This window comes from Festucalex cinctus, chromosome 1 (genome assembly GCF_051991245.1).
Source record: "Festucalex cinctus isolate MCC-2025b chromosome 1, RoL_Fcin_1.0, whole genome shotgun sequence".
NCBI classification, from domain to species: Eukaryota; Metazoa; Chordata; class Actinopteri; order Syngnathiformes; family Syngnathidae; genus Festucalex; species Festucalex cinctus.
Genome location: NC_135411.1, coordinates 62,554,231 through 62,582,114, shown reverse-complemented (window position 1 = coordinate 62,582,114; position 27,884 = coordinate 62,554,231). Strand labels below are relative to the sequence as shown.

General features: G+C 41.8%; 2 protein-coding genes across 3 annotated transcripts; one reads left to right on the top strand and one right to left on the bottom strand.

The window, feature by feature from the left end:
• The first annotated feature begins 268 nt into the window (after positions 1 to 268).
• Positions 269 to 22,817, top strand: ubn2b (ubinuclein 2b). Of its 2 annotated transcripts, XM_077500539.1 has the most exons (17): positions 269 to 1,081; positions 1,273 to 1,404; positions 3,751 to 3,852; positions 5,492 to 5,617; positions 5,702 to 5,805; positions 5,966 to 6,452; positions 6,559 to 6,629; positions 6,709 to 6,838; positions 7,193 to 7,299; positions 7,435 to 7,545; positions 11,003 to 11,143; positions 11,216 to 11,266; positions 11,342 to 11,384; positions 14,009 to 15,493; positions 20,571 to 20,778; positions 22,058 to 22,126; positions 22,320 to 22,817. In XM_077500539.1, exons 1-17 carry the CDS (start codon positions 767 to 769, stop codon positions 22,364 to 22,366), a joined length of 3,729 nt encoding a protein of 1,242 aa, XP_077356665.1. In that variant the 5' UTR covers positions 269 to 766; the 3' UTR covers positions 22,367 to 22,817. The 2 variants fall into 2 exon arrangements, with proteins under 2 accessions (XP_077356665.1, XP_077356668.1); XM_077500542.1 differs by lacking the exon at positions 22,058 to 22,126.
• Positions 22,818 to 24,807: 1,990 nt separating this feature from the next.
• Positions 24,808 to 26,350, bottom strand: trir (telomerase RNA component interacting RNase). The gene is made up of 3 exons (XM_077500523.1): positions 25,576 to 26,350; positions 25,186 to 25,257; positions 24,808 to 25,114 (listed from the first exon to the last, which is right to left on the bottom strand). The coding sequence occupies exons 1-3, from the start codon at positions 25,870 to 25,872 to the stop codon at positions 25,007 to 25,009; spliced, it is 477 nt and encodes a 158-aa protein (XP_077356649.1). The 5' UTR covers positions 25,873 to 26,350; the 3' UTR covers positions 24,808 to 25,006.
• Between the last annotated feature and the right edge of the window lie 1,534 nt (positions 26,351 to 27,884).

Here is a 27,884-nt window from a genome sequence, read left to right as displayed (position 1 = left end):
TTCAAGGAGAACTAGCAGATAATATGCAGTCTCAAATGTATTGGACGGATAACAGGACTGCTGAATTTGTTTTGGGCGTGTGTGCTGGTGAACAGATAGGCAGCTACTCCAAATGGCTTTCTACTTGAACAGAACGTCGACGACTAACGTGTGTTGCAAATACGTGTATTACTATGACAACAGTGATGTATATTTAGATGGCATAGTCCAATTTTTGAGGCATTCAATATATTCTAGTTTCTTTGTCTTCGATGTGTACAGTGTTCGAGAAAATTGAAGCGCTTGTCCAACAGAACAATCACCACCTCCACAGGGTCCACATTCGCGCTCGACAGTCAGGGGAGGGGGGGCGTGCCCAGGGCGGTTCTGACTCTCCTATTGGACGAATACTGTTTCCTTTCCTCCTCGACTTCCGCTTTCTGCACGCCCAACCATGGAATAATGATAATAATGATCAAGATGGCTACTATAGAAGCTTTCTTTCTGTAGCTAAACACAATTTTCATGGGAGGGACCACTTAAAATTGTAGTTTATAACTCTTAAAGTCCCTCGTAGGCGACGGGGGGCTACGCCAGGAACAATACTATATGGATTTATTACGGACTGTAAGGAAATACAAAAAAATCTGTCGCTTGTAGCAGTTATTCACCTGAAGCTAGCTAGCATAGTAACCAGCTAGCCGTATAGTTGGGCGACTGTCTCCGGCGTTAGCCGACCACCCGCGGAGGAGCCTGGCTCAATTTCGTGCGTCCGGTCTGTGAACAAATGGCAGAACCGAGGAAAGTTCCCTTCGTCACCCTCTCGCCGTTCAACACACCCACTCCGTTAACCCCGGAGTTGAGCAAGAAACGCCGCCGTGAAGATGAGGCCATGACTTTGGGCAGAGACGGCGGTGGAAGTGCGCTCGGGTCAGAAGGTGGCAGAGGTCTGTTTGGCACCGCACAAGGTGATATAGCCGAGCCCGAGGAGGCCAAACCTACCGTCCGGCTCAATCTCTCTCTTTCCGAGCCAAGTGAACGCGGTTCTGCAGAGTTCAACTACAGTGAGCTCGTGTTCCCGACTGCTTCACGTCCTTCTCAGGTGAGGAGTCAGTTGAGCATCGGAGTACCATGATGTGAGCAATGGGGGAGTTCCCCAATTAGTTCATATTTACATTACAACATATTAGAAATGAAAACTAAATCTCGCACCCTTCCAACAAGCGGCACCGCATTGCTCGCACTATTCACTCAGTAATTACCATGTTGTCCTCCTTTGACTTGTACATGTAGGTACAACTTGCAGCAGCTTCAACTGCCCCAAAAGGACTCACGCCAGCGCTTGATCCCAACGACCCACTGGCTGATGATGAGCGGGAGAGACAGGAGGTTGAAGAGTTGGCTAAGAAATTTGAAAACAAATATGTAAGTTCTCTCATATATAGGGCGGCACGATGATTGAGTCCAGGCTTCGACCTTCGTGGGTGGAGTTTGCATGTTCTCTCCGTGCCTGCCTGAGTCGTACTCCGGTCTCCTCCCACATTCCAAAGACATGCTTGGCAGGTTAATTGAACACTCTGAATTGTCCCTAGGTGTGATTGTGAGTGTGGATGGTTGTTCGTCTCTGTGCCCTATGATTGGCTCGCAACTAGTTCAGGGTGTACCCCACCGACTGCTCGAAATCAGCTGAGTTAGGCTCCAGCACCCCCCGTGACCCTTGTGAGGAGTAAGCGGTTAGGAAAATGGATGGGCAGTGGCGATATCAACATTATTTTCATTCAAGATACTTTTTTGGTAACTTTTGTATATTGTACCTATTGTTGTGTTGTTGCGGTTAAGAATATGGATGATACACACACACACACACACACACACACACACACACACACACATATATATATATATATATATATATATATTATATATATATATATATATATATATAATATATATATATATGTGTGTATATATATATATATATATATATATGTGTGTATATATATATATATATATATATATATATATATATATATATATATATATATATATATATATATATATATATATATATATATATATATATATATATATATATATGTGGCGGCACGGTAGTCGAGTGGTTAGCACGTCCGCTTCCCAGTTCTGAGGTCTCTGGTTCGAGTCCAGGCTCGGACCTTCCTGGGTGGAGTTTGCATGTTCTCCCCGTGCCCGCGTGGGTCTTCTCCGGGTACTCCGGTCTCCTCCCACATTCCAAAGACATGCATGGCAGGTTAATTGGGCGCTCCGAATTGTCCCTAGGTGTGCGTGTGAGTGTGGATGGTTGTTCGTCTCTGTGTGCCCTGCGATTGGTTGGCAACCAGTCCAGGGTGTCCCCCGCCTACTGCCCAGAGCCAGCTGAGATAGGCGCCAGCAGCCCCCGTGACCCTTGTGAGGAATAAGCGGTCAAGAAAATGGATGGATGGATGGATATGTATATATATATATATATATATATATATATATGTATATATATATATATGTATATGTGTATGTGTATATATATATGGGTGATATGGCCTAAAAATTATGTCACGATATTTCAAAGATTTTTGCGGTGACGATATTTTTGACGATATTGGTAATAATTACTGAACAATAGATTTGTGATTGACACTTCAGAATAATAGCACTTTTATTGCAGCAACAATATTTAAGCCACCTTTTTTTCCACAATTGAAATGTAAACAATTCTGTGAATTGCTGCTTAAAGCACATTTACTTAGCAAATACAATGAACGCACATACCTTCAGAAGTCAGTGGCAAATTGCATGAGTCAAAAAAGTCCATTATTTTCTCCTGTATGGTTGATCCTTGTATGTTTTCCCTCTACGATTGTTTAGGCAGTGGTTATTTTTGCTGAAGCCGGCGGCAACCCTCCTGCAAGCGTGTTTTTTCCGTGAATGTCTCTGACTATGATTACTACAGGTAACAGTGCCTGTACCAGTCTTATTTTAAGGTTTCGGTACTCGCGGCGGTGACCGTTAAGATTATGGGCCGCCCTTTTGCAGCTATTTTACGATCAGGGACTAGGAATTAGAAATTATATGAATACAAAGTTGCCATTAATTTTTGCCATTTTTTAACTACAATCATTAAAAATTCATCCACTAGTAAATTGTAAATATAGTTGAGCATTGTTGTATAACACTATTATGTTTATAAAGTGTGTTTTTATGACTTTGGCGATGGCTGGAGCTCGCCACCTCTGCCTCGCAACCAGGAAATGGGCGTGCACAACAGTTGCTCCAGGATTGTTTCTTCTTCGGTACATTAAAGTTTAAAAAAAAAAGAAAAAAGAAAAAAAGAAAGGTGTTTGTTCTTCTGTTGTTGCTTCAGGTGTTTCCGGTGCACTGCTGTTGATATAGCGCCTCCATAATGGCGCAACATTGCAACTGCAGTTATAATGTGTTCCTGCCGAGCTCCATCAACACAACTGGAGCGCTGTGCTGAGCGATATCATTGGCTGATTGATTACTGCTTTGCACACGCTTGGAATTCTCACAGCTGGGAACTCCTTCGATACTGTTAGAAAACCATCTCAGGTGACCAATCTTGAAGCTCACCGAGGGAATACCAAGTGTGTGCAAAAAAATAAAAATCAAAAATCAAAAATCATCAGAGCAAAGTTTGATTATTTTGAAAAAGCTAGAATATAAAAATACTGGCATAGCATCGATAAGCAGACATATGTCTAATGATGGTGTGCTTTTAATGTAATGCATTGTTTGCAGGGTGGCGCCTCCAAGAAGAAGAAAAAAGACCGGATGCAGGATCTCATTGATATTGGTTACGGGTATGACGAGACCGACCCCTTCATTGACAATTCGGAAGCCGTGAGTTCTTATAAGCAAGCACATATCATGGTGTTGGGGGTGGTTGTGTTCCACTTGTCTAAATCTGTTCCTTACTAGGAGTGTTGTAGTTTGCTACAAATGGCTCTATTGGTCCTATGTTCTCTCTATTTCCTGCATATAGACCCTTCCAGCTGACGTCACTGCTTAGCTCCTGTTGCTCCTCCCGGAGGGCAAACCTTCCATAACAAATGAATGTAGAGAGCTTGACTTTTGCCGTGCATTTTCGTTAAAAGGTGGCAAATATGTCAAGTGCACCAAAAAACATCCCGAGTAGGACACTACATTACTGCGAATCATTGAAAACAGTCGTTTGGAGCCGCTAGCTACAAAAAAAATGTTTTTTTTGGAAGGGGAAGTGGAAGCTTAAGGTATGTTGTTTTTGGTTGAAATAGTACGTCGATCATACTTTCATTGTGTAAATTGTCATTCATGAAATCGTTTGTGTTGTTTTGCTGTATATCAAAGGCTTCAAGCTATCTTAGCTTGCTAGCTGCTAACAAACAAACTGCACGTTTACAACACATTCCTCAGCAGAGATCAAGCGTTAAGTGTTAAATGTGATGTGTTAAATCGTTAACTTTTTGTTTGAAATTACTTGAATACTTATGCAGAATAAGTATGAATTATTGTTTCACTAAAGTTAATATGGCACATTCATCTCGGTCTGCCTCTAATTTACAATCAGAGGTTAATGTTCTGACCAACTGTATATGAAAAAGAGAAAACCTACCTAATATATATATATATATATATATATATATATATATATATATATATATATATATATATATGATCTGAGCATATCCTCGTACTTTTTGTGGGTGCAAAGCAGCTGCGTCGTAGTTTCGCTCGCAGTCACGCTAGCCACTGTGCTCGTCTTTCACTCCTCACTGTCTTCCGCCTGGTTTAAAATCACTGACGGCAGCCGAAAGAATGATCTCATCTCTCTTTGAGCCACCAGAGCAGTGTTGTCAAAGTCCGGTCCTCGAGGGACTGAGTCCTGCATGTTTTCGAGGTTTCCCTACATTCAACACAGCTGATTCATATTTCATCAGCAAGCTCTGCAGGAGCCTGATAATGATCCTGATCATTGAATCAGGTGTGTTGGAGTAGAGAAACCTCGAAAAAAAATGCAGGACTCAGGCCCTCGAGGACCGGATCTTGACACATGTGCACTAGAGCATCCGTCGGCCGCGCACAAGTTCACCATAGCATTGGTCACTGATTTATCAACTGTTTGACCTCTTTTCTAGCTCACACTGATTTTCTAATTCACTCACATTGACGCCCTGCCTTCCACCGCAAGGGGCGCACTTAAACGTGATGTCACACTGGAAGGGTCTATAGAAAATGCTGATGTCGGTTTAGTTTCCTATTTCCAATAGCGTGATTAATTAGATTTTTGATTGATTGATTGATTGATTCATTTTCATTTTGGGCACATTATTACAACAGGTTACATTGATCACATCATTTGCAACATTAACATCTGAAAGAAGGGCTGACTGGTTGAAGCCATGTCTTATAATAACTGTGTTAAATAACTGTAAACGAACAGGAATTGAAATGATTTGGAAATAGTTATTGTAGAGTGTTACATTATTTTCCTTTTGTACAGTATGATGAGCTGGTTCCGGCTTCTCTGACCACCAAACATGGAGGCTTTTACATCAACACGGGCACTCTGCAGTTCCGAGCCGCGTCGGACTCGGAAGGAGATGATACGGAGAATAATCACATCAAGGTATGTTCTTTGCGCCTCCGTAAATGCACAACTGCTGTCTTTCATCTAATGTCATCACACAAACGAATATCCTTCAACTTAAAGATGAAAGATGGAGAAGAGCGGGTAATTAAAAAGCGGAGGAAGAAGCAAGACGGTGCCGTTTTGGAGGAGAAGAAACCCAGGAAAAATAAAGTACCAAAGCCCGGGTACGGTTCTGACTTTTAAGTTTTTGCATTTGTCAAAGCAGGCTAATTGACAAGTATACTGAATTTAACTACTGAACCTATCTAGACATGGTATCAATAAATTAATACTGATGAACATGCTAGTTTTAATATTATCATTGTACTTTTTATGCTGGGGCAGAGTGTCATCCTTGAATCGTCCAGAAAAGAAGAAGAGGAAGAAGCTGATGAAAGATTCCCTCTACCTGGCCAACATGTTGCGGCGCTTCACCAGGGAGAAGGAAGAGATGCGAGAGAGGAACCTGGCTGGCACCGCCAGTCTGCCACGACCACAAGCCAAAGTGGCCGGCACTAACACGTTGGCCGTCAACAGCCAACCCAAGGCTGCCGGTGGCAACGACTGCAACATGACGGACTTGACGTCCGACCCGGCTGTGATGTCACTGCTCGGGTCAGCCAACAATGACGTGTTGCAGGACATGATGGGCGATCTGGATTTCGGGATGCTGGACTCTCCGCAGCCCTCCAGTCCTACTCAGGGGGAGAACGGCTCCTTCGGCGCGGGCCATAAGGCAGGCCGAATGTCGCAGGGTAATATGATGAGCCCACCATCACTGCCCACTGGTCTGCCGGGCCCTCTCTTAAAGCGCATCGAAGACCTCCGAGCGGTACGAGATTCACTCTCTCGCTTGATATGCTGTACTCCACGTGGTCATGTTTTTACTTCCTGTGGAGAAGACTGGGGCTAAGTCGTTTCCCTGTTTCTTGTCACAGGCATCTCGCCAGTTTGATGAAGAAGGTCGGAAGAAGTTCTTCACAATGGACATGAATAATATCCTACTCGAGTGAGTGACATTTAGGTGTCCATTTTTGTAGCTTGTGTATGATCTTATAAGTATAAACCTCCGTGTGTATGTGTGTTAGCATTGATTTGCAGGTTCAGGAGCAATCAGCAGATGTTCGTTCAGCTGTGTACTCTCACTTGGAGGCCTTTGTTCCATGTAATAAAGAAGCTCTGCTCAAGCGCCTTAAGAAATTGAGCCTCAACATACAGGTAGGTTGAGCGATTGTGATTGTCAAGTGTTCTTTGAAATGTATTTGAAAATGTCTAAACATGGCTGTTTGTTTAGCATTACATACTATTGTGACAGAAATGGTAATATGCTGATCATTTGTTTGTATAGTTGTCAGGTTTACCTGTTTGACATTTATTAAACACAACAAAAAGGAGAGAAGATAGTTCAAGGCTCGCGAGGAGAGGAACTAATTGACATACGAAAATTAGTTTTCAGTCAAGGTTTTAAATGTGGAGATTAGTCTGTTATGTTGTCACATTATGAAGTAGTCTCAGTTAAGATGTGAATGCTGCCCAGCATGAAATCAAATTCTCGACTGTATCTTCAACAAGGACGACCGGCTCCGTACACCGCTACTCAAGCTGAAGCTGGCAGTGTGCAGCGTGATGCCAGAGCAAATCGCTCGATACAACATGGACTGTATTGCTAAGGTGGCAAAGTAAGCGCACTTCCAAATCATCTGTTTATTTATTTTTTATTTAAGGTATTTTGTCGTTATTTCGCTCACCTCCTCAATAGGACGCTACGCCTACATTAACACACTAACATCCTGCTTGTTTGCTTCTCCTGACAGACAGCAGTCCGAGGAGGGAGAGAAAAATGCTTCAGAGGATGATGATGATGAGAAGCCAGGCAAGAGGGTGATGGGGCCTCGAAAGAAGTTTGTCTGGGACGACAAACTCAGGTACGTGTCATTTCCTCCATTACAAGGTCAAATTGTGCTGCTTTTGAAAAAGTTTTTTATTTTATTTTATTTTATTTTTTAACCTATTCTTATGTTGGGTTCTCACCAAAACCGAAAAAGTGAACTGGAATGCGTCCTTCGCAAACGTTTCACCGCATAGAGTTTTTTGGAACGATTGCCGCTCATTCACTCTTTCGTGCGCACGGGAGTGGAGGAGGCGTGTCCCTTGGTGAACAAGGAAGTGGAGCACTTTAGCGAGTCAACAAAAGTGAACACCGCCAACTACTTCCACTTCTTTCCTGGGACTAAACAGCCGTGGCACTATTTTCTCCTTTTTTGAGGTACGTGATAGCACTTTCGCTTTTTTAGTGGCAATCTAGGTAAACACTGTTGCTACCTCAGTACGGTTCAGTAGCAAGTAAACAGACTTACCAGCACTTCCTTGGTCATCATTCTGTCCCGGCTGGCATGTTGTTGCGCTCGGGGTAACAATAGAGAGGACGCTGTGTGTGACGTAGCCCGTACTCGAAGCCGAGGCAAAATGCGAAAATAGTTCAATTTTTTGAACCTCGGCGAATGTGTGGATTTTTGTCACAAATGGGCATGTGCACCTCTGTCTTACACATTTCAAACTCCAAAAATAATGCCTTCAAACTTTCTAAGTTTCAACTTGGTTACCGGCTTTGTCATTATATCAGCAATCATGTTATCAGTAGAACTATACTTCAATGTTACTCTCCCGTCATTCACAGTATACCTGATAAAATGGTATTTCATGTCCACGTGTTTACATCTTTGTCTGTATAGACTGGATTCTTGGCAAGAGCGATTGTCCCCTGATTGTCATCATGCATTTCAAAACATTGTAGTATCTTGTTTATGCCATTTTCATCTCTCTTAATAGAGTATACCCATTTACCCCCCACTGTTTTCTTGCCTTTTGGTAGGGTTGTCAAAGTAAATGTTTTGTTTTCATTTAAAGTGGATCTCATCATCCATAGCTTTTAGAGTTAGCTGATCTCATAGCTGCCTCAAAATTTTGCAGTATACCACAAACAGCTCTGTAGCAGTAGTCAACTGTGGTATGAACACCAGCACAATCCTCATCTTCTATGATGTAGTCTTCTAAGTGTTTAGGTTTCACTCTGTCCCTAGATGGATATTTTCTACTTTCAGGTTCGTTTTCTACTGCATCTTTATTCTCATTGTGTGCACATCTCTCTGAGCTTATTTCTGGAGTGTCTTCTCCCCTCTTATAGACCTCCTGCGCAGTTTCCCTAGTCCGAGGTACAGGTATTCCTACCTCGTCATTATCAGTGTATTGATTTGTCTCATTTGTTTGTGTCTGTTCTTCCACAGCTTCTTTGCTTGCAAATTTAACTAGCCTGTGTTTTTGTACTTTGTTTGAGTTTGGATAATATATTAATTATGCCGGGCTATTTTTATCATATCCTACAAAGAATCCCCGTCACATTTGGTATCTAGTTTTCCTTTGTCCTGTTTGCATGTGTTATATACAGACCCAAATGTTTGCATTTTGGACAAGTTTGGCTTCTTGTCTGTTAACAGCTGGTAAGGAGTCTTTCCTGTAGTCTGTTAAAGCATCTGTTGCGTATTGCTGCAGTTTGTACTGCGTAGTGCCACAAGTATTTAGGTAGCCCGCTTTCTGCTATCATGCATCTACCAATCTCGAAAGAGTGTGCGCCAAGCTCTCTCTGCAATCCCGTTCTGGTCATGTCTTATTCTTTTTTTCCTTAAGAGTGTTTGAAACTCATTGCACATGTATTCAGTTCCGTTGTTTGACCTGATACACCCCACTTTCCCGTAAGGGGATATGTCAGCGAGAAACTTTTCTGTGGCTAGTACAGTGTTGCTTTTCTGTTTCAGAAAGTATACGAATATAGTACCTGAGTAATCATCAGTGAACGACTGTACATATTTGTGCCCATCTTTTGAGTTTGGAGATATTGGACCTGCAGGTCTGTGTTTACCAACTGTAAGGAAGCCTTTGCTCTCGTATTGGGGTTCCTATTTCTCATTTGAGCAAATTTTCCCTCAATTCACACCTCACACTCTTTTTCAGGCTTAGTAGTTTTGCCTTTGATCTGCATACCATTAACCACATTCTGCAGTTTGAGAACATCTTCATAATTGCAGTGGCCTAATATCTGATGCCATGTGTGAATGTCGTGACATGCATTCAACTTGTCATTAGACTCACCCTTGGTATGCAAATAGTACAGCTTGTCATACACATGTATATCAAATTTGGTACCGTCTCTGGCTGTCAGTATGCTTTCTCCTTCTTTCATTGATTGAATTATTTTTTATTTTATTATCTGTTCTTATTGCTGCTGCAAATGTAAATTTCCCAGAGGGAGCCATGAGCCATCCCAAATGGATCAATAAAATCAAGTCTAAGTTTAATCAATCTTCACAAATCTATTTCGAATTGTGAGTAATTGAGGTTTTTTTTTTTTTTCCAACATGCCCCTGGTTGATTTCCTATGCTCTGCTGCTACCTGCTGGCTGTTTGTGTAATAACTACCATTTCTGCAACCATTCTTTGCAGTTGAGAGGCTGCATCAAAGCCTTCTGTATGCTCTAGAATAAAAAACAAAAAACTGTATAAATATGTCTTTGGGGCACTTAAAACAAAAACAAAACAAAAACAAAAAAAACGCATTTTTGCGTTTTTGAGAGAAATTTGTTAATTTGTGTTGACGTCACACGTACAGATGTTTTATGTATTTATAATGAATGACAGAAAATTTGTTTATGCCAATAGATATGATTTCTGAGATACAAGTGACATCTGATTTTGTACATGCGTTATGGTGTGAAGCAGAGGACTGATGAAGAGGAGGGTGCGTGCTTCCCTAAAGCACTCCTACACCAAGTATCTTGCACATGAAAGACGTGTAAGAGGTGTGCGGGACTCACAAAGTTACACTCACGAGATATGTAAAGTTCGAGTAAGTAACGTGTGACATAAACAAACGACATTGATGACGTGGTCTCCTGGATTCTGTATCAATAAAAGTAATGACTAGCGCATTTGAGGTCCTCCACAATTTGACTCGATTCGCAATATGTGCGTGTGCGTGCATAATTTTAAGTGTTAATAATGATTGTTGGTTGTTTATGCATGTGAATATGGGTGTGTTTTTTTGTTTTTTTTAAATATCGCCAACCTACCATAATATTGTGACAATTAATGTATCATGAGGTTCATATGGTGGTAATTATCGTATTTTGAAATTAGGATATCATTACATTCCCATTAATGACCAGAGGAAAATGTGCATTTCAGGCTAGGAGAAATCAAATCTTTTGAGAAGCCAAAGAGAAAAGGCCACACCCTTAAAATCTTCATTTATGGAGTTAATTCTTGCAGTGATGATAATTGTGTCGTCCCCCCCCCCCCCCCCGACCCCCTGTTGTCATGTTCTGGCAGGTCGTTACTATGCAACTTGATGCGGGTGAAGCTGAGCTGCTATCAGCTAGAGGGCAAAAACACGTCTCCTGAAGATTACATCAAAGCTTTCATGGAGGCAGAGGTGAAACCTCTTTGGCCAAAAGGTTGGATGCAGGGCAGGTGTGTTATTTTATCCTGACTTGGTTTTGTCAAGTTAAACTCCACTGTTGGACTTAAGGCATGTCTTTCTAGGATTCTGTTTAAAGAGAGCATCATGGCTCATGGTCACCTCACTGGCTACACGTGAGTAAAGCCACCGTTTAAACAGTTTTGCTACAAAGTTACCTTTCTCACTAATCGGTTTTGTGTTCATTCTAGAGCAAAGAAAAAGATCATCAACACACCAAAAGTCAAGCCAAAGGTGACATTTTTTATGACATTCAGATGCTTGTCACAACTCTTTGTGTGAATGCTGTGAGTAGTAAGTGCCAAATGAGTTATCAGATTCTCACTCGGTCGCTTAGCAACATGGCCGACAGGGGACGGCAGTACAGTACATCCTTTTAATTTTAACTCAATTTTATGAATTATATAAATACTGTATCAATGACTAAAATATGCAGCCATATTTCTATTAGTTTAACATTTTTATCCACTTTTATGTTGGAGATTGATACTTAGAAAAAATATTTGGTTCATTTAAAACGGACATAAAATTTGCGATTAATCGTTAGTTAACTGTTTGTCATTTAATTAATTACAATAAAAAAAATTATCGCCTGACACCTCTAGTTAACGATATTTCGTTATGCAGTATGCAATATCAACATTTTACCACCTGTTCCACATCAAAGCTGGTGTGAGGTGTCAAAATTAATCGATCATTCAATTCATCAACAACTATTTTGATAATAATTTCGAGCAGAGCTCACCAACCTTTTTGAAACAGAGCTATTTCTTGGGTGCTGATTTAGCAAAGGCTGCGATTGGCTGGCAACCAGTCCAGGGTGTCCCCCGCCTACTGCCCAAAGCCAGCTGAGATAGGCTCCAGCACCCCCCGCGACCCTTGTGAGGAATAAGCGGTCAAGAAAATGGATGGATGGATGGATGGATGGATCTATGGATGATTTAGCAAATGGTTATCAGTTTTGATACATAAGTCTGACATGTAATCATAACACATTTGAGAAAATTTTTGGGCGTTATACTCATCTTGTCGTCATGCCGTAGCTTTCTCCACAAATGTTATGGTTTTCTCATGTGCACAATACTAACCTTTGAACTATGCTAAACATTACGAGACATTAAAAATAAAATATTTCCAAATTTACAGCTATGCAGGTGTTTTTTTTTTTTTAAGTTCAAATAAAAAGTAAGTGTCAGGAATAAAATAAAACAAAATTCAACTGGTAAGTGATATTTATTTATTTATTTATTTATTTATTTATTTATTTAAATTTATTTTAGGGGAGCTTTTTTAGAACAGACCTGTTGGCTGCTCGTGTGCGACTTGGTGCCTGCAGGCACCATTTTGATAAACCCTGCTTTACAGCCACACTTAAAATAATGAAAATCTGCCAAGATGTGTGAAAATATCTGCCTGCTTTTACTTTGCAAAACAATGATCAACATTTTTGCCTATATTTTCTGACATGTTACGGACCAAACAAGTAACGGATTCATTATTAATTTATGGAAAACATTACGGCTGCTTGATGATGAAGAAAATATTAATCCTGATTAATTTAATAATAATTGAAATCACGATTATGATGATCGTTTGTTTTTTTGGTACAAAAAAAGAAAATGTTTCAACGTAAAAAAAATATTAAGACAATACATTTCTTTGAAACACTATAATTATGCAAGTTTCTTTTGTACCAAACAAGATTTATTAAATTAGTTATTTTAAATTTTAAAAAGGTGAAAATATATACATTTAAACAACTCAAAATTAGTATTAATCTTTTATTTTGTCTACAAATATGCCAATTTTGTAGTGGAGTGTAATAATTAAAATAGTAATTAAATTTTGAGTAATTGCACAGCCCTAGAAAATAGTCTCTTTAATCTATAACAAAAGTAGTCATTATTTTACTGTCGTAGTATGAATAACCTGCAATACAGCAAGTACAGTAGTTAAACCTAAAGTATCCTCAGAAGTGTACATTGTTAGTAACCTGTTTCTTTCATCAGTACCCAAGAATAAGTAGCTCTTAGTTTCAAAAATGTTAAGTGCATCGTGCCCTCTCTTATGATATGTGTGTTTGGTTTTGTTTCATAAAAAAACTACACCAAATAAACAGCAATCATTAGGTAGCTCATTCAAACCCCAAAACATGTAAAAATGTTTTTTTAATACTTTGTCCTTCCCTCCCAAAAACGTGTTAAGAGTATCAATATTACAAAAAGCATACAGAATGCTTTGATGCAGCTTCCGACATTAAGTGGCTTAAAGCAATGATAGTTATTTAAAAATAAATAAATAAACGGCCAGCAGGTGGCAGCAGAGTATAAGAGATTGTCCAGGGCCATGTTGCAACAAGCTCTTTTTGTCATTGTTTTCACCAGAAATTTGAATTTTGATGAAACTTAGCTATATTCTAATGCTAATTGCTGCAAAACGGAAACAGATAGAAACATACTTTTTTTCCTGATGAAAGAAGAGACTCTAATCTTTTTTTGTTTTTGTTTTTTTGGTAGGCTTCTGTGTTTTTATAGCAATAGAACACAATATACTGTGGGCCTTGCAAAATCAGTCAAAATCCAGTAAAACAGCCAGGAGTGAAGGGGGTTGCGTTGGTGAAAATGGCTGGCAGTGAATGACTTGATAAAGAGTAATCTGAAAAAAAAAAGGTTTTGTAATACATTTTAATACAAAATCAATTTTAATATGATTAATCGATGGAACATTTGATAGAATAATCCACAAGGAAATATTGGAACGTCAGCTCTAATAGAGATGCCTACACCTTGCAATTCCCTTATTGCAGTTTGTCATTTCTGGAGTCAACCAGATGATTCACTTGAACTTTTGTTTGTCAGGAGGCGGCGTGGGTTCAGCGGAGCACACCCTCAACGGGCGTGGCGCCGTCCCCTGTCGGCCAGGTTGCTAAGCGACCGTCTCAGTCGCCGTCTGAGCCCATATGCCTCGATTCCCTTGACGACGATCTGGCACTTCCCTCCCTGGACTCCATCTCCCAGGCACTTATGATCCTCGGCAACGCCGCCAAGGGCCTGGCGCAAGGCGATAGTCCCCCCTCCCCAGATATACCCAAGAGCGTCGCCAACCCCGCCCCTACCCCGCATGTCTCTGCGCTCATCCAACAGCAGCAGCAGAAAAAGAACTCGGTCAGCACTCCCCGCTACACGTTCACCTCTTCCTCTCCGGCCGCCCCTCTCGCTCGGCCGTCCTCGGTCACCTTCTCGCCCGTGTCGTCAGTCAGGGTGGACGCCATGGGGCTCGTGAAGGGGCCGGGGCAGGTGCACAGACACTCGCCGTTGAACTCTCAGAGACCCGTGGGCGTCGCCGTGCCGAAAGTCAACCCTCCTGCATCTGCTGCACCAGCGAAACACCGCCCACCGCCAACCGCCTCACCCCTTGTGCCTCCAGGATCAAAGGCGGGGGTCTCTGCTTCCCCTTCAGGCCTCATCAAATGCAGCAATAATAAAGGAGTCAACAGTAGCGACACTGTTGTCGTCACGCCACCGCCATCCCGACCGACGGCGCATCCGTCACCAGCGCACGCTGGCCCCAAAACCTTCCTGGCGACTCGCCTGCCCCTCACCCCGCAGAGCAAGGCGTCTTCCGCGCCGTCGTCGCACCTGGGAGCGCAGACTACACAACAGTCCGGCTTCATCACCCCCATGCACGCCACGCTCACCAAATCCAGTCACAGCGGCGCCACAGCGCCGGTGGTCAAACTCACACCTCGCACCCTCAACTCGGCTGTCACCGCCCCGTCTCGCACCCTCAACTCGGCTGTCACCGCCCCGTCTCGCACCCTCAACTCAGCCGTCACCGCCCCGTCTCGCACCCTCAACTCGGCCGTCACCGACCCGTCTCGCACCCTCAACTCGGCCTTCACCGCCCCGTCTCGCACCCTCGGCTCGGCCGTCACCACGCCGTCTCGCGCCCTCAACTCGGTGGCCTGCACCGCAAGTACGCCCGCCCCCTCCCAAATCTCCAGGTCTCAGGCGACATCCCCCATGCAGCAGTTCTCCTCCAAAAGCCCCCCAGGGTTCCGCCCGGCGTTCTCAGGTGCCCAGGCCGGAGCGGCCAAGGGGGGTTCGGGTGGTTACACTCCACAAGGTAACTCGAAGAGCCCTGTCATCGGCAGCATCAGCACAGCCAACAGTAGCCTTATCAGCACTTCATCCATAAGCAAGCATTCAGGAACTGCCACCTCCCCAACGGCGCCCGCCGCCAATCCAGGCCAGCGACAGAGGCCAGCGGGGGTGTCGACTTCTCAGGGGGCCAAACCGGCCACGTCGGTCCCGTTGTCATCGGCCTCTCCTCAGTTGCCTCAGGTTGGTGATCGGGGTTGTCACGTAATATGTCTGTCCTCCTCTCAGCCATTCACGGTTTGGAAAACTTGAAGGTACATAAAAATGCACTCGTTGATGTTATTGATCTGTAGTCGTGAAGAATCCGAACACACAATTGGTCCTTCTCAAACAGTTCAGGTTGGTTCCTACTACAGTGTTCCTTCATTTATCACAGTCCTGTTAATTGTATATATTTTTTCGTTCATTACATGTTTTTTCATTTTGGTATGATTTTTACTTTATTATAAATGCTTTTTTATTCATCATATGTTCTTTTTTTCATTTACATTTATTTATTCATAAAAAAGTATAATATATATACTATATAATATAATAAGTATAATTTTTTTATGTACCTATGCAGCTAATTCTTTTTTCATATATATGTTTTTTCGTTTTGGTATGATTTTTAGTTTATTATGAATGCTGTTTCAGTCATCATTTGTTTTTTTTCATTTACAGTTTTTGCATTGAAAGTCTGAATTTTTTTTTTTTTAAACTCATTCACTGCCTTTGACAAGTATACTTGTCATTTGTATTTTTTAGAGCGGTGCTAAATGGGGGCGAATCTGAGCATGCTCCACTGTAAATATCAAACTTGGAAACAACTTTACTGATGCCCAACCACCGGTAGATGACATCATTGCCCCATTTTATACGAAATGAACACAGTTTCAGAGTCCATGGGAGAAATGGCTGTATTTTGGCAAACCTACATTTTTCTACTGTCAATTATAAAAGAACGGGACGAGACAAAAAGTAGGGAGTCTATTCTGTCATTTGGTAGATTCGGTTTATATATAATTATTGAATGTAATATCACGTGAGTATTGGAAATGTAAAAATTTTCTATAATGACTGGCAGTGAATGAGTTACAGCACAGTATATATATTTTCTGTCTCCGGAATGCAATTTCATGGAGCGACGGGACACTGTTGTTGGAACGGTCTCCTTGAGACTAATCCGCGGATGCCCGTGCGTCCACCAGTTGGACGTAGGGTTCGAGAGATATGGGCGTGCAAAACCAGAAGAAAAAAAAAAAGTACACTGTAAAAAATCCACAAAACAGCGAGGCCACGAAAGCTGAATCCGCGATAAACGAGGGAACACTGTACCTAATTAAAGTGTCTTGAGCCTTAGAAGTTCAAAAATAATAATAATAAAAATAATAATTATGAGACAGTGTGTAAAAGTTAACCACCACCTGATGTCGCTAAATAATCGAACGCAGCCGAAGCATGCGCATTAGCACATGCGCTACGGTGAGTCTGAGTGACCACACTTTTTGCAAACCTACCAACAATTCTTATTTTGCGTGAGCGAGCAAGCATCTCGGTGAGCAACGACAACTTGGTAGCCGACGAGAACCCCAGCGAGTGACACCAAAAGTTTGAGTGAGCCGGAGCAGCTAACGAGTGGCTAGTGAGAGAAGCTAGTTTAAAAAACAAAAAAACAAAAAAACAAAGCTAGTAAAAGCTTGCGCGAGCAAAGCAGAAAGTGACAAGTGATGGGCCCGAATCATGGGAGTTGGTGACGACCACCTGCAGGTCCCGGCTGTATAAGGTAAGCGGCGGTCGATCCATTTTTTTTTTTTTTTTTAATATTAATTAATGAATTATTAGATCACCACTAGAAGGCACTAAATATCGGCGAGCTGGCGGACTCAGTAACAGGGTTAGGTGTCACTAGTACGCTGGCGTGACGACCGGGGCCTCTTCCCACCGGGCTCGGTGTTCTGGTGTTCCGCCTCTCCCCTGGTGCTTCCTCCTCTGCTTCCCCCCTCCCGCCGCTGTGTTCCTTTCGCACGGCTGGAGGTGGGGTGGGCACGTCTTCCCTCTCTGCGCTGCTGCCCAGTGCCGGTTTCCGGGGGGGGGGGCTCGCGGGGGGCGGGGTTCGCGGGGGGGTTGGCCGTGGTCGGGGGGGGTGGCGGCTTGTTTGGGGGGGGGGGGGGGGGTATGGGTAGGTGGGGTGTTGGGGGTCGGGGTGTGTTCGGGGGTTTGGGGGCCGGGGGTGGCGGGGCCTGGGTCGTGGCGGGTGGCGGGTGGCGGGTTTCGGTGGGGTGCGGGGGGATGGGGGCTGGGGACCGGTGGGGCGCTGTGGGGACCCGCCGGGCCTCGTTCTGCGGCCTTGGGCTCGGGGGTGTGGGCCGGGCGTCTGGGTCGGCTCGCCGACCGGTGTCCGCTCGGGTGGCGTGGGGGTGGCCTTGGTGCTGCCGCGGCCTGGGGATTCCGGGGGGAGGGGCGGTGCTCGCTTTGCTGGACCGCGGTTGACGGCTTCTTTCTTTGGTGGTGGTCCTTATGCATGCCAGATCCATCACACCAGCATCTACTGAAACTCAAACAGAAGTTGCCTCTCCCTCCCACAGCCCCTTGAATCAGTGGGTGCTGGTGTCTGTGGATCTCACTTTGCTTTGTCTATCCTTCCCTCCTTCCTCTCTTTAGTTTTTCCTCTGGTCACTTGAGATCTCAATTTATTGGAAGTTTGAGGTTTCTGGGGTTGGCATAAGACTCTGGTTTTGTAACCACGCAGGAGGGGTTTGGTTGGTGCTGGATTTCACTTTGATGGATTGGATGTACTGGGTTCTATGGATCTCACTCTGCCTCATCGATCCTTCCCTCCTTCCTCTCTTTAGTTTTTCCTCTGGTCTCTTGAGATCTCGTTAATTTGTTGGAATTTAGAGGCTTCCGGGGTTGGCGTAAGACTTTGATTTTGTAACCATGGGGAAGGCAGGAAGTGTTTGGTCGGTGCTGGATTTCACTTTGATTTATCTTTCTTTTCTCTTTATTTTTTTCTGACCTTTTCTCTGGTCTCCTGACCATTTGAACCTCACGACTCTGGCAAGACTCTGAAGTACCTGGTTAAGGCGAAGGGTAATGGGATATTTATAAGGTTTTAGGTGAATTAATGAGTATAAATTTATACGTATTTGCACGCACGCACGCACGCACGCAAACGCACGCACACAAACGCACGCAAACGCACGCACACATACACACACACAAAAACAAAAAAAAAAACAAAAAAAAAGAGCAATGATGATAAGACGTTGAATCGGTAAGACTACCAAATGAACAATTCTGAGCTCTTTAAAAAAACAAAAACAAGAAGACACTAAATATTACACACTGTCTCTTTAACGAGACATAATGGCCAAAAGACGAACATATTTGTCACAGTATCAACTATTGTGACATATTAAATTAGTTGATGATTTTTTATTTTTATTTTTTTTTACTTAATTATTTTAAAGCACTGACCTAGAGAATAGAAGGAGAAAATGTTAACAGCACAAGTTTTGTTAATGAAATTTATTTTCTATCTCTTTACTTCATTTATTATGGTAGTGATATTCCGAAACATGTTGCGCTCTTCCATATTTCTATTCATATATATTGTTTCATTGTTATGGATATTAAAATAACTATTAGGTATTTTTCACCTGAATTTTTTTCTAATATTTTTAATGAAATTGTTTTTCTCAAATTATTTAATATTTATTATGTAATATGAAACATTTCGTCATAATATATTTCTCCTTTAGGTAAAATAACTCTCCTAGTTGACTTCTTTTTTTTTGTACAAATAGTTTTTATATTTTTAATACATTTGTAATACAGTAGTACTATTTTTTTTCTTGCAGTTAGATGCCAGTATTGTGAGTTTTTCAATATATGCCATACAAAACAAATACATACTTTATGTGCTTAAAATTGTTTTTCTCATGTAAAGAGAAAAGAAAAAAAAAGCTCAGGGACTTGCAAAATTTCCCTCCTAACATGAAACCTAAATTGTTAGTTTTTGAGGAAAAGCTAGTTTTTCTCCTATTATTATTATTTTTTTTCCTGTAATATGAGACAGTAGATATTGGCAAACAAATTGGTCCATTACTCGGAATGCCAGGACAGTACAAACATGTACAATTTCATAATTTATAATATAAATAAAAACTATTTATAAAACTATAAATTCTAAATAATTCCTTCTCCATCGAGTGGTTAGCACGCCGCCTCCCAGTTCTGGGGACTCCGGTTCGAGTCCAGGCTCCGGCCTTCCTGGGTGGAGTTTGCATGTTCTCCCCGTGCCTGTGTGGGTCTTCTCCGGGTACTCCGGTCTCCTCCCACATTCCAAAGACATGCATAGCAGGTTGATTGGGCGCTCCGAATTGTCCTTAGGTGTGCTTGTGAGTGTGGATGGTTGTTCGTCTCTGTGTGCCCTGCGATTGGCTGGCAACCAGTCCAGGGTGTCCCCCGCCTACTGCCCAGAGCCAGCTGAGATAGGCGCCAGCAGCCCCCGCGACCCTTGTGAGGAATAAGCGGTCAAGAAAATGGATGGATGGATGGATAATTCCCTCTCATGTTAATTTTTTTTTTTTTTTTGCTCATCTGTATTTTACATACATTTTTGACGTTTTATTTTTCTTGTAGTGTTTCCTTTATAAAATAAGTACATACAATTTGAAATTTTTACATAAAACATCAGCCACTGTTTAGATACAATGCATATCTTGCAATATTAAAGGGATACTTTACTTATTTAGCCGTTTTTGGCAGTCAAACATTAATATTTTGCCTAGAATAAATTTGATAGTTTCATTATTTTTCATTTACAATTAGTACCTTTTTAAAACACATTTTGCAACTTGCTGTCGACTAAAAATGACATCATAAGGGTTCAGGTAACCAATCACAGCTCAGCTTGTGAATGTCACATGACCAAACCTAGAAAACAGGTGAGCTGTGATTGGTTACCTGAGCCCTTGTTATGTCATTTTCAGTGGACAGCAAGTTGCAAAATGTGTTTTTAAAAGTACTAATTGTATGTGAAAAATAATGAAAGTATCAAATTAATTATAGACAAAATATTATTGCTATAATGGGCTAATTAAGTGAAGTATCCCTATAATTATTTTTTTCCTTTCATAATATTGTTGTTTTTGTCCGTGGGATAATAGTTATTGTGAGTTATTCATTCATAATGCCATGACAAACCAAACGTGCATTTCTTTTCGCTCACGCGCTTAAGATGGAGACAGTTGACAGCTTGTATTTTTTTGCACAGGTATCATCAGCTGGGGGCAGCGGCCCACTTTGCTCCCCCGCGTCGCTCCCCCTGGGCTTCGGGATGCTGGGGGGTCTTGTTCCCGTCTCGCTTCCCTTCCAGTTCCCGCCGCTGCTCAACCTGCCCCCGTTGGCCGCCGCCGGTTCCAGTGCGTCGCCCGCCAGCTCCGCGGCCAGTAGCAATGTGTCCTTCTCCACCTTGACTCAGAGTGAGTGTGGGCCATGCATGTACATTGCGTATAAAAAGTCTGCACACCCCTGATGAAATGCCATGTTTGTTTTTTGTGATATCAAAATATGTAGACCAAGATAAAAGTGGGAAGTGAATTTTTCCAACTTCCAGGAAGTGTACACAAGAACGACCATTTGAACTCTGAGATCCAAATTACCAAGTCGGGGGGGTGGGGGTTGGCAGGATGACTTCAATCTAACATCACTCCACAATTGCAAATGGCAAAACATAATTTACAAGATTTTAAACATATTTTTATTTATTACTTTAGTTATTTGACACCGTTTATGAAATGAGCCATCTTTCTTGTTTACATTAACTTCAAATGCTCTGAGGCTGCAACCGGGTCAATGCGAGTGGGATCAATACGACTTGCCACCTTCCTCAAAAGTTCAATTTATTTAGAATTTGCATTGACTGAGCAACTCGGGGAGGCCCCTTTTATACCCAATCATGGCACTCACCTGTTCCCAATTAGCCTGTTCACCTGCTCATCAAACAGGTGTTTGATGCGTCTTTTTTGCCACCTGTCCCAGCTTTTTTGGATTGCTAAAAACTTTAAAGTTGATTAGTTTGAATATTACATATCTTTGTAGTTTATTCAATGTTGAACATGATTTGCAAATTATTGCATTCTGTTTTTTTAATTGTTTTCTTTTTTCACACTGTTTGTATTTAACACAACTTCCCAACTTGATAGGAATTGGGTTTGTAAGAATTTCTTCAAAATTAAACACGTTTCTTGACTATTTTTAACAAACCTGGTAAAAGTATTACTTTGGTACCGTCTTGTTGCATTTTGCTGTCAAGGAACTATGTTGGAGTGATTTTAGTTCCTTGGCACCATGATATCAGCACAACACAATGTTGACCTGAGGTAAGGAGTTCCATTCAGACAAAAATAGTGCTTTGCCGCTATGTTGTTGCATCTTGGTGTCAAGGAACTATGCAGAAGTTACACAAACTGCAGTCGACGATAGAAAAATGTCATTCTCGTGATGGAGTCGGAAATAAGTGAAATGGTTTCAAAGCCAGCCATCTTCTGTCTGTGTGACATGCATCCAATTTGTTGTGTTCAACACAAACCCCAGCGTCTGTTCTTGTGCTGATTTCTGCCGTCACCAACGTTGCATCGGTCACGTTCCCCATCTGCCTTGTTTTGTTTTTTGTTTTTTCTTTCTTCTTACATTTCCTTTTCCTTGTGCCCTCCTTTTCACCCCCACATCCTTATGTACCACCCCGTCCTGTCTCCTCAGATCTGTTTAAGAGTCTCCAGTCGGGGTCTCAGGTTGCTCTGCCTCCTCACTTGCAACTCGCTTTCTCAGGTAAAACGTGAGCCTCCCTGCCCCTCTGCCTGTCCGCTGTTGCTCCTTGTCTTTCTCTGTGTGCTCTGCTCATCCTGTTTTTGTGAGCGTATGCTTTCCCTCCTCTGTGTTCAACCACTGAAAATATTTCTGTCAATGCTGTAGCTTGTGATTGACAAGAAAACGTCTGAAGGACTTTGTGGTTTCTGTACAGATGTCGGCCAAAGCCAGGGAGGGGATGCCAAGAGGAAGACTTTATGATAAGCAGCTGGACTTGCTTTTGGTGCCCGACGGAGCAGACCACTTTGTTTTAAAGTTCAACTCTTCAGGAAGGAAATCGACAAGGAAGAAAAAGCAAACGTTATGATCACTTTTACATCCTTCACAGCTAAACAAACCGTTTACAAGCCAGACCTATATCACTGTGGACAGGAAGAAGGCGTGTACGCCCGCCCATGTGGATATGTTGATATAGGATCGACAGTGTGCCTTTTGTATTTCTCCCTCTCTGATGCATGGTCAGTGTCAACATGGTGCTCTTTTTTTTTAAGCATAGTAAAATTATCGCTGACATTTGTATGAAATCTAAAATGCACAAAGCTGAATTGGAGCGTTTACCCCCACAACTAAACACTTGTTCTATTATACTTGAATTCTTCGAGTTTCATTCTGTATAGTACTGAAACGTTTTAATTAAAAATCTTACCCTTCATATGGTCCTTAATTAGTGGATGAACTCTTGTTAAAAGCCATGTACACAATATTCATCCATTCATTTTCTTGACCGCTTATTCCTCACAAGGGTCGCGGGGGTTGCTGGAGCCTCTCAGCTGTAAACAGGGTACACCCTGGACTAGTTGCCAGCCAATCGCAGGGCACGCAGAGACGAACAACCATCCACACTCACAAGCACACCTAAGGACAATTCTGAGCGCCCAATTAGCCTGCCATGCATGTCTTTTGAATGTGGGAGTAGACCGGAGTACCCGGAGAAGACCCACAGAGGCACTGGGAGAACATGCAAACTCTACCCAGGAAGGCCGGAGCCTGGACTCGAACCCAAGTCTTCAGAACTGGGAGGTGGACGTGCTAACCACTCGATCGCCATGCTACCCTGTACGCAATATGTTTTGTGTATACACATTACTAGGGATGTAAATTTTTATTTATTTTTTTCCCCCAGACCGTACAGTACAAGTGCTCAACTCGAGTGGTCACTGATACCATATGTTCGTGATCATAAAACAGCCACAAGAGGTTAACCAATGCTGGTATCAGCCACTGTTGCGAGTACCAATACAGTACATTGAAATAAGGTGTGGTATCGGTACCCTGCCCATCCCTAATACATAAACTGTTTATACACACATACATGCACATATAAATTATATACAGTATGTATGTGTGTGTGTGTGTGTATATATATATATATATATATATATATATATATATATATATATATATATATATATATATTCCCTCCTAATTTGGATTTTTTTTTTTTTTATGGGGTCGATGCACTGATTGATATATATGACTGGATAGCTGAATAGCCAAGACTTTTGGGGTCGCAAGGCCGCCATATTGCTCCTCCCGAGAAACACTTCTCGGCATCCTATCCATTTACAGTATCGAAATTGGAAAACAATCAAGACAGTACTTAGTAGAAAGAGCTTGATATATCCATCCATTTTCTTGTCCACTTATTCCTCACAAGGGTCGCGGGGGGTGCTGCAGCCTATCTCAGCTGGCTCTGGGCAGTAGGCGGGGGACACCCTGGACTGGTTGCCAGCCAATCGCAGAGCTTGATTTATGGTGTTTTAAAATTATTAAACATAAACAAGAGGACTCAAGACGTTTTACAACTTGCCATAAATAGATGTATAAATTATATGGTTAATGATGTTTAGTACAGGAGTAAACGTGTGTGTGTGTGTGTGTATATATATATAAAATACAATATATATGTGCTGTCAAACGATTAAAATATTTTAACTAATTAATCGCGATTAATTTTCTAATTCTGCTTGTAAGAGATATTTACTTGAGTAAAGTCAAAATGGACTCAACCAATTGTCAGAACTTATCGCTTACAGGTTTAAGTTCTGCTCATGAGCATTGTTGTGCGAGGCCCCGTAGAGGTAACGAGCAGGGAATTTTTCTCTGAGAAGATAAGCCAAAGGCGTACAACTAATAGGCAGGGTTGGGGAATCCAGGTCCTTACCTGCCAGTTAAGTAGATGCACCTGTGGCTAAATCCACTATGTGGCAGTGTTTTTACTTTCTGGACCAGGATTTTACAACCCTGATAATAGGCTACTTGAATTTGGCTCTGCAAAGTGCGCAAATCACATTTGAGTTCTCCAACAACCACCAAGCAAGTAAATCAGAAAGTAAAACTACATATAGTCCATGTTTATTCATCTTCCCATTACTGACTCTTCCAAGTCTGGCTGCACATCGAGTTAAAAAACAGAACAAAACATGCTTTAATGAATTTAAATTAATCTCCAGAGTTAAAGCTTTAATTTTGGCAGCCCTAATATATATATGTATATATATATATATATATATATATATATATATATATATATATAATGTGTGTGTGTGTATGCACCAAAATCTGAGCCCCTACAACAAATTGTCATTAAGGGCAGCCCAGAAAAAACTGCCGAAATGTAAACATGACACCACACCACAATGTACAGGCAGTGTAGATTTTTATCAAGCCTTTAACATAAATCAAAAGAAATAAATGATCAATCATGTATGCAAAGTTTTCTGTTGAGGAAAATGTGACCAGCGTCAAATCAAGTCAAGAAAAAATAAAAATACAAAGGGAAACTTTGGGGAAACATAAGATGAAAGAAGAAAGGCGAGGGTCTCTTCTGCGGATCCACATCTACTTGACCAGCGGCCTGGTCTTATCGTCATCGCCACACTGGTGCGCTTTGTACTTTTTCACCTCCGCCATGTACTTCGACCAAGCGTCACTCTTGCCGGGCGTAGTCTGCGTGAGGAGAGAAGATGCAGGACGTCAAACCAGTTTCCAACTGCGGGTCGCCCTGCGCTCCTGCTTACCTCTGTGTCCTGTTTCTGCTTCTTGGCAACCATGCCGGTCTTAAGGAACACACCGCCTCTGCGCTTCCCCACCTGGGTTAGGGCATAGAAGACTGACACCGTTATAGGAGGCCTTGCCTTGGCAACGAAGGAGCAGGTCTACATTTAGTCTGCTGCCCAACCACCAGCCTCATCTGTGGAAAACATCCCCCGACTTAACCCATCTAATAGCGTTGCCGATACACTACTCACAAAACGTTAAGATATAACGTATGCATTCAAAAGTTGAAACAAGTTCACTTGTTAAGGTTCTAATGATCTGAAATGTCACCCTAACTGATTGTGAGTGGTGTACACAGTATTTCTATCATCAGCTGTCAATTTGGATGTGCTATCTGCCAAACCCCTTACAAAGCTGGTGACTGGAGGGGGCTTGGCATGTCCTTGATCTCCATCTGCCCCCTGCGCCTTTTTCCTCATCTCCTCCTCCATCTTCTTCTTGAACATCTCCATGAAGCTGCCGTCGTTGGCGAACGCGTTACCCGAGGACGACGGGCCTTGTTGGCTCTCGGAGGACGCGTGGCCACCGGACAGGGACGGGGACGCGGGGCTGCCGCCGTCCGAGTCCCCGCCGCTGCAGCTGCTATTGCTGCTGCTGCTCCCGCCGTCAGTGGCGTGCGACTTTCCGTGTCTGCGCCTTTCTGCCATGTTTTGACGGACTGCGGCGTAGTCTGTGTTCAGGAGTTGACGGGACCTCCAGTTAGACGACGTGTTGTTCCGCTTTATATGGCTTTGTTGTGTAGCTTAGCTCGATGGCGTCTCGTGAAGACAAAACCAACGTACCACTTCCCCCCAAAACATCAGTCAAAAACGGTCCGCAACGTCAGTTGGATAGCGCTTATTTGGAGATAAACCCCCAAACTAGCAGTTGGTTCGAGTGCTAATGTTGCTAACGCGTCTGGTTCACTTTGCTTTCTGATAAATTACGACCTATTTCGGCTGGTGGCGTCTATACGTCGACAAAATTGAATGATAGTCGGCGCAAGTGTTAAATACCCGCGTCAAATATCGTAGAATTTGTAAAGTCGGCCAATGTTTTGGCTAGCTTTTCACAAAGCCCATCGCTCACCGTCGGCCATGTTTAGTTACCCCGTGACGTCACGTAGTGGGGGTGGCTCCAACTGCCGTACAGGAAGTCACATATCAAGTGTAAAAGGGAAAAATACAAAAACAAAAAAAACAAAAAAAAAAGTTCAAATATGTACGTAAAATACCAAATAAAATGTATAGATAAAAAAAAACATCCATTACTTTCGAACTGCTTAAACATAGAAAACGCAATTAAATATTAGAAATGATATATTCACGTTTTCAAATATTATTGTTGTTGTTCTACCAATTTTTTAATTAATACATCTTTCGTTTCCATATATGTAAACATGCTATTTTAATAGCAGAGATTGAGATTACGTAGTATGTCGTAGGTGCGTCATAAAAGTTCCAGAAATGGGATATAAATGAACACTGTTAAAATGAGTAAATAAATACATAGCCTACATAGAGGAAATACTAAAACAACACATCCTATCCGAATCCGAGTGTAATAAATATTCGGTTAAATACTTTTTTCTTCCCATAGAGTTTAAAAAAAAAATCACAAAAAAGTATCAACGGAAATCAAATTTAGGAGCCATGAATGTCTGGAATTGGAGTCACACTTAAAATTAAAATGGGCAAACAGAACAGAATGATCCAACTTTGAAGTCTGTTTGATGACTTAAAACAAGTAACAAAATAAAAGTCAAAGCTCAAAAGCTCAAAATAAGTCAAATGACTCTTGATGAAAAATCACAGTGGGCCAGATCAGGCGAGTAGGCAGGTTTAATCAGAAGGGGATGCTCCTCTCAACCAGTGAACCAGTGGTATGGTGAACAGATGTGCTGCCATAGTGAAGCAATTTCACCAACCTTAAACTCATTGTTTGAAATCTCTTTTGTGACACCAGTCCTGGAACGTTTCTAACACAATCTCAAGGATTTATCCAGGGGTGTGATAAGGCCCGCTTTGTTATAAAACTCAGGCCTACCATCATGCATAAATTGTCAATAGTCCTGTAATATTTGTAGAATTGATTTTGTCAGTATATATATATATATTTTTACATTCATTTATCTATTTAATTGGTAAGTTTATTTATTGTAAATACAATTATTGTACCGTGTGTGTATATATAATATAGGGATTTTTTTTGTGTGTGTGTGCAGCCACTGCAAATTGATCCCTTTTTGTGATGTTTCTACTTATAGGTATATATTTGAGCAAAAAGAATATTTGTTGTTCTTTGAATTACTGACAACCTAACTACCAAACCTCAAATATTGTTAATTTATTAGGAGAAAATGGAAAATGCACCCCGTGTTATGGAACTGTATAGATTGTATCATTACATTATATACAGTTTTTGAAAGTATGCTCAAGGCTTAGTTTTGATACTTTTAATTAATGTTCATCGTGATGGTTTTAGTTTGATAAGTTTGCAGTACTAAGCTAAATTTATAATAGTTTGCAACTCTGATGTAGCCAGTAAAGTGCTTAAAAATACTACAATTAAGCATTGTTAGCATACGTGATTTGTTTTAAAGTTATTTTGTCATTAAAGGTGCATCTTTAATACTGTTGACATTTTTTAACATGCACAATACAAAACACCAGTTACTATC

What these genes read in the sequence shown, in the direction of transcription:
- trir (XM_077500523.1), bottom strand. Translation starts at nt 25,872, where the DNA reads ATGGCAGAAAGGCGCAGACACGGAAAGTCGCACGCCACTGACGGCGGG. An exon ending in CCCCTCCAGTCACCAGCTTT is followed by an intron (nt 25,258 to 25,575) that starts GTAAGGGGTTTG and finishes GCCCTAACCCAG; the next exon opens with GTGGGGAAGCGCAGAGGCGG. An exon ending in AGCAGAAACAGGACACAGAG is followed by an intron (nt 25,115 to 25,185) that starts GTAAGCAGGAGC and finishes CTCCTCACGCAG; the next exon opens with ACTACGCCCGGCAAGAGTGA.
- ubn2b (XM_077500539.1), top strand. Translation starts at nt 767, where the DNA reads ATGGCAGAACCGAGGAAAGTTCCCTTCGTCACCCTCTCGCCGTTCAAC. An exon ending in GGTCACCTCACTGGCTACAC is followed by an intron (nt 11,267 to 11,341) that starts GTGAGTAAAGCC and finishes TGTTCATTCTAG; the next exon opens with AGCAAAGAAAAAGATCATCA. An exon ending in CCTCTCCTCAGTTGCCTCAG is followed by an intron (nt 15,494 to 20,570) that starts GTTGGTGATCGG and finishes TTTTTTGCACAG; the next exon opens with GTATCATCAGCTGGGGGCAG.